We start from the raw sequence: 10,530 nt of genomic DNA on the forward strand, positions 1-10,530 counted from the left end.
TACTCAGGAGGCTGAGGCAGGAGAATTGCCTGAACCCAGGAGGCGGAGGTTGCGGTGAGCCAAGATCGCGCCATTGCACTCCAGCCTGGGTAACAAGGCGAAACTCCGTCTCAAAAAAAGAAAAAAAAAAAAAAATAATAATAATATAGGCCAGGTGTGGTGGCTCACACCTGTAAGCCCAGCTCTTTGGTAGGCCGAGGGGCTGAGGCGGGAGGATTGCTTGAGCTCAGGAGTTCAAGATCAGCCTGGGCAACATGGTGAAACCCGTCACTATAAAAATACAAAAAATTACCTGGGTGTGGTATCATGCGCCTGTAGTCCCAACTACTTGGGAGGCTGAGATGGGAAGATCACCCATGCCAGGGAGGTAGAGGCTGCAGTAAGCCAAGATCACCCACTGCACTCCAGCTTGGGCAATAAAGTGAAACCCTATCTCAAAAGAAAAACCCAATAATATAAATAAGAGCCATGTTTTTTCATCCGGCATGATAGAAGCAGTGCCCAGAGCTTATAAGCTTTTCAATGGTCCACAAACAACCCCCCCCGCAAAAAAGAAAGTTGTTAGCTCCAGAATACCAGATGAAAGCTGCCAAATCAACATTCATGACCATTTAATTCAATGTCCATAAAACGGAACGTTCTTTCCACTAGCCAAAGGCAGTTTACTTTCTTGTAATCAAGTATACATTGTATCTTCAATGTGGGATGCGGCTTTGTTCTAATATGTATGCGATGATGAAGGGTGGGGTGCAGCCTTGGAAAGCAAGAGTGCTCAGCCTACATCTTAAAATTCTCCTGCCCACCCCTTGGATTCTGTCTCCACTGGGACTCAGGAGGTGAGGAGAGAACATCTCCCCAAATGCACTGAAGGGGACCTGGAGGAGGGAGGGAGGGAGGGACAGGCAATCCTAACAGCCGAGCTGCATTTGCTGAGCCCCCCTGCAGTCTGCTCTTTCCAAATGGACCCTCCTGGAGGCCTGATCCCAACTTCCCCTGCAATCTTGCACAGGTCTGTCACCCCCATCTCTCAGATGAAGAAACTGAGCCTCGCAGGGGTGGAGTCCCTTGTCCCCACGTCATAAGGGTAGTCATAGTGGTAGGAAGGGGAAGCACCTAGGTTGGAGGCCAGGGCTGGCTGCCGTCAGAATCTAGGCCCTCCCCTGCCTTGCTCCACATCTGGTTAGGAGAGAGAGGGGAGGAATGCCAAGGGAAGGGACCTGGGTGAGAACAGACAAGCTGGGAGAAGCAGGAGTCCGCGCACGGGGTTTGCAGATGCAGAGGTTGAGGTGGCTGCAGGACGGGAAGTCATCAGGCAGAGGTCTCGCAGCAGCCAGTAAGTGAACAGCCAGACTGGGAGGCAGGGAGAAGGGGGCAGGGGAAGGGTCAGCCGAGAAGCCCTGGGGTGGGGCGCAGCCGAGGACTCTGTTCCCTTTCCTGAACTCGGCTTCCACAGGCCCTGACCTGCCTCCCCCACCCTCCTCGGTCCTGCCCCTGTGCCTGGCAGCAGCCCCACCTCTGTGACACCCCAGCATCCCCACCTTGCAAAGGAGAAGGGAGCAGCCTAGGGGAGGCCAGGGGCCCACCTGGGCTGGGGCTGTGGAGAGGGAGTGGCTGGGACAGAAGGAAAGAGAGAGACGGAGATTAGATGGAGGGAGAGAGATTTTGAGACATTGCAAGACAGAGGTGCAGTCAGAGACTGAGAGACACAGAGATAGAAGGAATTAGAGAAAGGGCCACCCAGAGCCGGCTGGAGAGAGAAGTATGGAGGTGAAGACGGGGACAAGGACAGAGAACGGCAGACAGACACGTAGAGACAGAAAGAGAAAAATCACACATGCATGCAAAGTCAGAATTACCAAATGACGGGGAATGACCCATGGGGCGAGACGCAGATTCAGAGACTCAGGGCAGGGAAAGGAAGGTTGCAGACGACAGACAGACAGACAGAGGGACGCTGAGACGCAGGGAGAAGAGGGGCTTGCAGAGGTGGCACAGGCAGGCAGGCAGTGCCTCGGAGGCCTTCGGGGAGGGCCGACACACACCCCACCCCGGGGCATTAAGGCAGGGCTTGGAGGCCAGTCATCCTGGGCCCGCCCGGGGCCACCCCCTGCCTGCCCGCCTGCCTGGTGCCTGGCACCTGGCACTCCAACCCAACCGACCTGCCGCAACCGCCGCCGCCACCGCCGGGCCCCCAGAGCCCCAGCCCCAGATCCCGTGAGTCCAGGAGGAAAGGGAAGCCCCCACTCCAGGTGTCAGCCCTCCCCAAGGACACCTGTCCCCCTCGGGCACCCATTTCTCCCTCTGCTCTGTCCTTCTCTGCTTGGGTGGGGGTTCCTAGCCTCTCTCTGTGCCTCTCACCTTCAATGGCTGACCACAGCGTCGGCTACCTCTGATCTCTATGGCTTCAGCTGCTGAGCCGGCCCTCTGCTCCCACCCCCGCTGGACAGGGCAGCTGAGGGCACTGGCCCTCCCCTCGACCAGCCCCGCCCAGCTCTGCTTGGCTGTCCTTCAAAGGGGCAGGGGTTCAGCAAGTCGGGTGACGGGAGGCCCAGACATTGTCTGGGGCTGAGTTCCCTACCCGCACCCCCACCCCCACCACCAGCAGACCTCAAAGGCTCCATATCACACTGCCGTGAAGACAATGAAAAAGGGGTGGCTATGGAACGGGGCCTGGTTCCCCTGTCCTTCCAGCCCGAGCTGCTGGGGCCTGGCCAGCTCTCAAGGCAAGAAGGGAAACATCCTCTGAAATGCGCCAAGGAGGCCCCACGGCTGACTCGAATGGGGCCAGCCCACGGCTAGCCGGGTCAAAGCCCCCCCAACAACCTCCATGTGGTCCTTGGTATCCCAGCAGCTTCGAGCTGCGACCAGGCCCCCTCCAAGGCCACCCTCGACACCTGAGATATATTTTAAGTGTTTGGATGTCTGAGTGCTGTGAGAAACAGGGAGTTTCCCCAACCTTGTTTCTCCCAAGTGGGATGCAGGAGCAGGTGCGGGAGAAAGGAGCGGGCAGGAGCCAGCCCCCGACTTCCCCATCAAGTGATGCGGCCATGTTCCTCCTTGTTCCCAGAGGAACCTGGGGCCTGCCCCTCCCCCCTCCAGGCCATGAGGATTCTGCAGTTAATCATGCTTGCTCTGGTGACAGGTACGGCAGGGAATGGGGCAGGGCAGGAGCCTCCCTCTTGAGTCTCTGGGATCCCCTAACCCTCTGTGTCTGGACGGTGACGGGCCGATTCCAAATCACAGAACAAGCCACACGACCTCTGAACTAGGGGCAGCTGCCATGAGGGCCTGCATGCCTTTCAGACAATCCCTTTAAACGCCAAAAGAGCAGAGGCCAAGGGGGTCCTAGGGGGTCCCAGGGCAGGGCCGGGGAAACTGGAGTCGGCGGGAGTGTCACTCAAATCGAACAGGACAGGGACTACCGACGAACCGGTATGGAAGTTTGTTTTTGTTGTTTTCCAGAGACAAGGTCTCACTCTACGTCCAGGCTGGAGAGCAGTGGGGCCATCACGGGCTTAAGGAATCCTTAAGCCATTTCAGCCTCCCTGGTAGCTGGGACCACAGGCACCTGCCACCAAGCTAGACTAATTGTTTAATTTTTTTGTAGAGATGGGGATCTCACTATGTTTGCCCAGGCTGGTCTTGAACTCCTGGGCTCAAGCAATCCTCCCACCTTAGCCTCCCAAAGTGCTGGGTTTACCAGCGTGAGCCACTATGCCCGGCCCTATGGAAGTATTTTCATCCTTTAACACCCCACCCCAGCATCCAGCGTGCAAACCAGAGGGACACCAGGCGAGGGCCCAGACCACCCCCTCCTTCTCTCCTCCCCACCCCATTTCTGGGAGTCCACCTCTCCTTCCTGAGCGCCTCCTTTTGCTCTCCCCCTCCAGGGCTCGTAGCGGGAGAAACCAGGATCATCAAGGGATTTGAATGCAAACCTCACTCCCAGCCCTGGCAGGCAGCCCTGTTTGAGAAGACACGGCTGCTCTGTGGGGCGACCCTCATCGCCCCCAGATGGCTCCTGACAGCAGCCCACTGCCGCAAGCCGTGGGTGCGGGGGCTGGGGCGGGGCCGGGAGGGGGCTGGGAATGCAGAGATGGATGGAGAGGAGCTGGGGAGAGGGGTGCGGGAAGGGGATCAGAGATGGGACGGGCACTGTCAGCAAGGTTGGTGGGCTCGAGCTGGGATTGAAGGTGGGGGGATGAATGGGGTTGGGGTGGTCCCCCTATGGCTGGGGGACATGGAAGAGGCTGGAAGTAAGAGCGATGTTTCTTCACCCTCAAATGTGTCACTCACCTCTCCCGCCCACGTCTCCCCCCCCACCCCGTGTCTTTTCCCACCTTTCCTCCTCCAACCACGGTCTCTCCCACCTCAGCCGCTACATAGTTCACTTGGGGGAGCACAACCTCCAGCGGCGGGACGGCTGTGAGCAGACCCGGACAGCCACCGAGTCCTTCCCGCACCCCGGCTTCAACAACAGCCTCCCCAACAAAGACCACCGCAATGACATCATGCTGGTGAAGATGGCCTCGCCAGCCTTCATCACCTGGGCTGTGCGACCTCTCACCCTCTCCTCGCGCTGTGTCACCGCTGGTACCAGCTGCCTCATTTCCGGCTGGGGCAGCACATCCAGCCCCCAGTGTAGGAGCTCCAGAGGGGGAACCCGGCCCGGGGTGGTGGGGAAGGGGTGGTCTTCATTGTGGAAGGGGTCGGGGGACCAGATATGTGGTTCAAAGTGGCGATGGTGGGATAAGTTGAGGGGATGCGTGGAAAACGTCAGGACGGGGGAGGGTGGAGACAAAAGTTGGGGCCTTGGAGTCAGACACATGACTCCCGGCTGTAGGAACCTGGGCAAGCGACTTCACCTCTCTGAATCTTGATTTTCTCCTCTATAAAATGAGAATCATTATACCCACCTGCCAGGATTGGATTAGAGATAATGTATATCGAGCAGCTGGCATAAATAATGTATTGGATAGCAGGCTGGGTGCAGTGGCTCACGCCTGTAATCTCAGCACTTTGGGAAGCTGAGGGGGGTGGATCCCTTGAGGTCAGGAGTTTGAGACCATCCTGCCCAACATGGGGAAACTCCGTCTCTACTAAAAATACAAAAGTTAGCCGGACATGGTGGTGCACACCTACAATCCCAGCTACTCGGGAGGCCAAGGCAGGAGAATTGCTTAAACCTGGGAGGCGGAGGTTACTGAGTGGAGATCATGCCACTGCAATCCAGCCTGGGCAGCAGAGTGAGGCTCTGTCTGGATAGCATTGCTGTTGCTATTGATACAAGCAGAGAGGTGAGTTGGCTGTGTCTAAGGACAGGGATTCTCCCAGGGCCTGGGTCACAGCAAGCACTGCATTAGGTGAGGTGGCAGGGGTCCTCACACTGTCACCCCGCAGCCCCTCATGCTGTTTCCACAGTGCGCCTGCCTCACAGCTTGCGATGCGCCAACATCACTATCATCGAGCACCGCGAGTGTGAGCACGCCTACCCCAACAACATCACAGACACCATGGTGTGTGCCAGCGTTCAGGAAGGGGGCAAGGACTCCTGCCAGGTCAGAGGGCAGGGCCTGGGTCTCCAGCCACATCCCCACCCCCATCCCCAACTCTGAGTACATCTTCACTGACATCCACAATCTCACCCCTGACCTCAGCCCACCTCCCCTGCAACCCCCAATCCATCTCTCTCCCCGTTCTCGTTTCTGACCCAGCACAAACTTCAGCTCCATCCCTGTTTCCATCCCGTTTCCAGCTCCAACTGTCCCCAAATTCGCTTTTGAGCCTAACCCCATCATTTACCCCACCCATAATCCCAGCCTTATCCAGTAACCTATCATCAACCCCAGGTCTCCCCCTCCTCAGTCTCAACTCCACTCCCAGCACCATCCCCACCTCCTCCCTGGCCAACACCACGCCCAGCACTTTCTCTGACCGATGTTCTCTCTCCCCACGCGCAGGGTGACTCCGGGGGCCCTCTGGTCTGTAACCACTCTCTCCAAGGCATTATCTCCTGGGGCCAGGATCCGTGTGCGATCACTCGAAAGCCTGGTGTCTACACCAAAGTCTGCAAGTATGTGGATTGGATCCACGAGACAATGAGCAACAACTAGACTGGACCACGGCCCAGCATCAACCATGTCCACTTGGTGATTGGCTCCTGTTCACTCTGCTAATAAGAAACCCTAAGCCAAGACCCTCTGTGAACACTCTCTGGGTCTCCTATACTACAGGAGACGCTGTCACTTAATAATCAGCCTGGGGTTTGAGATCAGTGAGACCTGGATTCAAATTCTGCCGTGAACTATTGTGACTCTGGGGTTGATAACAGCTGGTTTGTTCCCTATTGTGTCCCCAGTCCCAAAGACAGCTCTTGGCGTAAATCAAGGTTTCAATAAACATTCCTAAATGAGTGAATCTACAGAGTGCTTACTATGTGCTAGACCCCGATCCAAGGGCTTTTATTTTATTTTAGATAGTCTTGCTCTGTCGCCCAGGCTGGAATGCAGTGGTGCCATCTCAGCTCACTGCAACCTCCCCCTCCTGGGTTCAAGCGATTCTCCTGCCTCAGCCTCCTGAGTAGCTGGGATTACAGTTGCCTGCCACCACACCTGGCTAATTTTTATATTTTTTAGTAGAGACGGGGCTTCATCATGTCAGCCAGGCTGGTCTCAAACTCCTGACCTCAGGTGATCTGCCCACCTCGGCCTCCCAAGGTGCTAGGATTACAGGTGTGAGCCACTGTGCCTGACTGGCTTTTCTTTATTAATTTAATTAATTCATCTATGAGACAGTCTTCCTCCGTTGCCCAGGCTGGCGTGCAGTAACACAATCATAGCTCACGGCAACCTCAATTTCTGGGGCTTAAGTGATCGTTCTGCTCCAGACTAGCTGGGACTACAGGCACATGAGACAAAGCCCAGCTAAGTTTTGTATTTTTTGTCAAGATGGAGTCTCACTCTGTTGCCCAGGCTAGTCTCAAACTCCTGGGCTAAGCAATCTGTCCTCAGCCTCCAAAAGTGCTGGAATTACAGGCCTAAGCCACTGTGCCTGGCCTCCAAGCGCTTTTAAATGGATCAACTAATGTAATCCTCATAAAACCCTATGAGGTCGGCACCGTTATCCTATTTTATAGATGAAAAAACGGAGACATAGAAAAACGAAGTCAGTTACTCACGGTCACGAAGCGAGGAGAGCAAGGATTTGAAGCAAGGTGGTCTCTTAACTACCACGTGAGATCCTCGAGGAAGGCTGTTTGTCTCCGTATCTGTAAAACTGTGTATGCAAAAGTATGATAACACAGTAAGTAAAGGAGTCAGTCAGCCTGCACATTCTAAGACCCAGCAAAAGGAGCTCGTCATTGTTTTTTTCCAACTTCCTTGATAGATAATTAGGTGGTGGAGACCTCTGCTGGCCAATATGGTAGGTAGCCACTAACCACACGTGGCTCTTACAATTAAAATTACATAAAGCCAGCCAGGTGTGGTAGCTCACGCCTGTAATTCTAGCAATTTGGGAGGCTGAGGTGGGTGGATCACGAGGTCAGGAGTTTGAGACCAGCTTTGACAACATACTGAAACCCCCCTCTCTACTAAAAATACAAAAAATTAGCTGGATGTGGTGGCGGGCACCTGTAATCCCAGCTACTTGGGAGGCTAAGGCAGGAGACTCACTTGAATCTGGGAGGTGGAGGTTGCAGTGAGCCGAGATCATGCCACTGCACTCCAGCCTGGGCAACAGGGCGGGAATCCATAAAAAATAATAATAAATAATAAATAAAAATAATATATATATTTATTATATATATATATTTATATATATATTATATATATAAATAATATATATATAAGTAAATATAAATAATATTTATATATATATAAATAATATATTATATATAAATAATATATATTATTTATATATATGTATTTCCGATATATATATATATAAAGTCAGAAATGTAACTCCTCCACCTTGTGACATATCCAAGACTGGATAGCCACGTGGCAGGATTAGTTAGCGCATATAAAACAACACCTCAGAAAGTTCAGATGGCCAGCACTGAGTCACACAACCTATGAAGAGGATGTCCAACAGAAATCCAGAACTCAGGACCTTTTGTTTTTTTTTTTTTTTTTTTTTTTTTTTTGATGGAGTCTTGCTCTTTCACCGAGGCTGGAGTGCTGTGGTGCAATCTCGGCTCACTGCAACTTCTGCCTCCCAGGTTCAAGCAATTTTCCTGCCTCAGCCTCCCTAGTAGCTACAATTATAGGCCTGCACCACCATGCCTGAGTAATTGTATTTTTAGTAGAGACAGGGTTTCACTATGTTGGCCAGGCTGGTCTTGAACTCCTGACCTCATGCCTCCCAAAGTGCTGGGATTACAGGCATGAGCCACAGCACCCAGCCAATTCAGGATCTCCTGGCACGGTCTCTCACCTTGAAGGAGAGGGGCTGGCAGGAGGAACAGGAGCCCAGAGTGGAAACAGGGCCTTCTGGTTGTTAAGTGGACTTGCTGTGTGGCCTCCTGTGAGTCACTGCCCTTTCTGAACCTCCCATTCCTCACCTGAGATGAGGGAGTTGGCTGAGGCGATGCTGATGCCCCTCGACGCTTTGACCTCCTGTGATTCAGGGACGTGTGTGTCACCTGGTGGCATGCAGATGGCAGGGAGGGTGTGAGGTGGCCACACATGGACATGAGGCAGAGCCACAGCCCTACCACGCACACGGGCTAGTCACTGGACACACAGAGCTCGCTCATGGCCACAGAGTAGGCGTGGATTTCCCTCTTTCCTTGTCTCTGTGTGTCTTAGCCTCTGTGCCCCCCCCCCTCTCTTTTAGCCTTAGTTTGTCACAATCTCCCTTTCCAAGCCAGTCTCTGTCCCTCCTACTCAATCTGCTTTATCTCTGGGCCTCCCTCCTTCCTCTTCCGCAGTCTGGCTTCTGACTTTGTCACCCAAGGTATGCACTTCCCGTTGGTTTCCTCGTTCTCAGTCGCCTCTCATCCCGCCACCCCCAGCCTCCCTGGGGACATGGAAGCCTCTCCCCGAACCCGAGAAGCCTTCTTGGAACGGGGGACTTGGGGAATCCCCACGGAAGCCAGTTCCAAAAGGGATGAAAGGGGGTGTTTCAGGCACTGGGAGAAGCCTGTATTCCAGGGCGCCTCCCAGAGCAGGAATCTGGGACCCAGGAGTGCCAGCCTCACCCACCGTATAATTAGACAGAGGGAAAGGGAGGGAGAGAGCCTCGGGGAGGGGTGGGGGAGGGTGGAGAAGCTTCCGGACTCCTTGGGGTTAAAAGGGAATGTCCGGCCAGGGGTCCCTGGACAGAGGATACCAGCAGCGAACCACAGGCAGGGCAGAGGCACGCCTGGGTTCCCTCCCTCCTTCCTGTCGGCGACTCCCAGGTGAAGCGGCCTGCACCCCACCCGGGTGGGGGTGGATTGCGAGAGAATGGGTGGGGACCCCCGGGCCACGGGCAGGAGCCTGCTTGGAGCCTCGGTTTCTCTATCTGCGGGGCGCGGAAGTCCCCCCGCTGAGAGGTTGAGGAAGAGGCTCCCACAGGCTCCGAGCCTCGGATCCCCACCCCGCGCGTGAAGGAGGAAACCGCGGGCGCGGCGTGGCTGCAGCCGGAGAAGCCGGGGCGCCGAGAGCGCTCCCCTCCGCACAGGGAGGACGGGAAGGTGCAGCGAGGGGCATCATTAGGGTAATTGCACTCGTTACCGCCGTTCCAGTCCGAGAATCTCCCGTCTGCCCGTCCCTGCAGGGCAAAAGGGTGCTGGCGGGCTGGGGTGTCTCAGGCTGGGCGCATGGGCACGGTGAGGTGCGGGGTCTCTAAGGGAGTATCTGTTTTAACCTAACCCCCAACACACACACCCCAGCAGATCTGGGCCATGAGACCCCGGCTCCTCCACCTCTCCGCCGCCTCTAGCGCCAGGACACTGGCGAAGCTGCTGCCGCTGCTGATGACACAATTCTGGGGTGAGGCGGGGGCCAGGGGGCGGCGAGAGGCGCGGGCGGGAGGAGAGTGCGCTCCTGTCACCAAGCCCCGCGCACCTCTCCTGCCCCGGGACCCCAGCACCCACTCAGCGCTCCGGGCAGGGCCCGCCCCCAAGTCAGCTGGGCCCTTCTTCTGGCTTGGCCCCTGGGGGTCCTGCCCCACTCAGGCCCCGTCCGATTTCTGCCACCCGGATCCTCGCTTTTTCCGTGGACTCCTCGCCGCGTTCTTTCTCCTCCTCCTTCTCGGCCCCTCCCTTTTACACGACCCTATTTTATCCGAAGTCTTGCCTTACCGCTTTTTGCCCTCTCCCTCGCTTTCTCTCTTTTGCTTTCTCTCTCTCTCTTTTTCTTTCTTCTTTCCTTCCTTCCTTCTCCCTTTCTTTCCTTCTTCCCTTCTTTCCTTCCTTTTCTATTTGAGAGAGGGTCGTGCTCTGTCGCCAAGGCTGGAGTAGAGTGGCCCAATCAGAGCTCACTGCAGCCTCGACCTCCTGGGCTCAAGCTATCCTCAGCCTCCGGCGTAGCTGGGACCACAGGC

At 55.5% G+C, this 10,530-nt stretch overlaps 2 protein-coding genes and 1 long non-coding RNA gene across 6 annotated transcripts in view; 2 read left to right on the forward strand and 1 right to left on the reverse strand.

Moving 5' to 3' along the window:
• The window catches only part of LOC119468682, a 10,279-nt gene extending 1,052 nt beyond the window's left edge, over positions 1-9,227 (reverse strand). The window contains exons 1-2 of the long non-coding RNA XR_005197426.1: positions 8,564-9,227; positions 7,178-7,275 (exon numbers count right to left, since the gene is read on the reverse strand). This is a non-coding gene — a long non-coding RNA (uncharacterized LOC119468682). The remainder of the gene's footprint in view (positions 1-7,177; positions 7,276-8,563) is intronic.
• Positions 1,087-6,417, forward strand: KLK11 (kallikrein related peptidase 11). Of its 3 annotated transcripts, none has more exons than XM_037732801.1 (6): positions 1,087-1,333; positions 3,068-3,142; positions 3,891-4,047; positions 4,376-4,641; positions 5,422-5,558; positions 5,961-6,417. In XM_037732801.1, the coding sequence occupies exons 1-6, from the start codon at positions 1,201-1,203 to the stop codon at positions 6,111-6,113; spliced, it is 921 nt and encodes a 306-aa protein (XP_037588729.1). In that variant the 5' UTR covers positions 1,087-1,200; the 3' UTR covers positions 6,114-6,417. The 3 variants fall into 3 exon arrangements, with proteins under 3 accessions (XP_037588729.1, XP_037588730.1, XP_017367963.1); XM_037732802.1 differs by having other exon boundaries at positions 1,166-1,333; positions 2,982-3,142; XM_017512474.2 differs by lacking the exon at positions 1,087-1,333 and adding an exon at positions 2,032-2,214 and having other exon boundaries at positions 2,982-3,142.
• A 43-nt stretch (positions 9,228-9,270) lies between the features above and the next one.
• Positions 9,271-10,530, forward strand: part of KLK10 (kallikrein related peptidase 10) — a 5,021-nt gene continuing 3,761 nt past the window's right edge. Inside the window, exons 1-2 of one of the 2 annotated variants that reach the window (XM_017512476.1) lie at positions 9,271-9,403; positions 9,881-9,977. In XM_017512476.1, the coding sequence (XP_017367965.1) occupies positions 9,890-9,977 (88 nt within the window). In that variant the 5' untranslated portion in view covers positions 9,271-9,403; positions 9,881-9,889. Of the gene's footprint in view, positions 9,404-9,877; positions 9,978-10,530 lie in introns of both variants that reach the window. The other variant, XM_017512477.2, reaches the window with a different exon arrangement.

This window comes from Cebus imitator, unplaced genomic scaffold (assembly GCF_001604975.1).
Source record: "Cebus imitator isolate Cc_AM_T3 unplaced genomic scaffold, Cebus_imitator-1.0 Scaffold473, whole genome shotgun sequence".
Lineage (NCBI taxonomy): Eukaryota > Metazoa > Chordata > Mammalia > Primates > Cebidae > Cebus > Cebus imitator.

Bases quoted from the DNA above. Each gene is read 5' to 3' on its own strand.
- KLK11 (XM_037732801.1), top strand. From the start codon at position 1,201: ATGCCAAGGGAAGGGACCTGGGTGAGAACAGACAAGCTGGGAGAAGCA. The intron at 1,334-3,067 runs GTAAGTGAACAG...CCTTGTTCCCAG, and splicing joins CAGAGGTCTCGCAGCAGCCA to AGGAACCTGGGGCCTGCCCC. The intron at 4,642-5,421 runs GTAGGAGCTCCA...CTGTTTCCACAG, and splicing joins CAGCACATCCAGCCCCCAGT to TGCGCCTGCCTCACAGCTTG.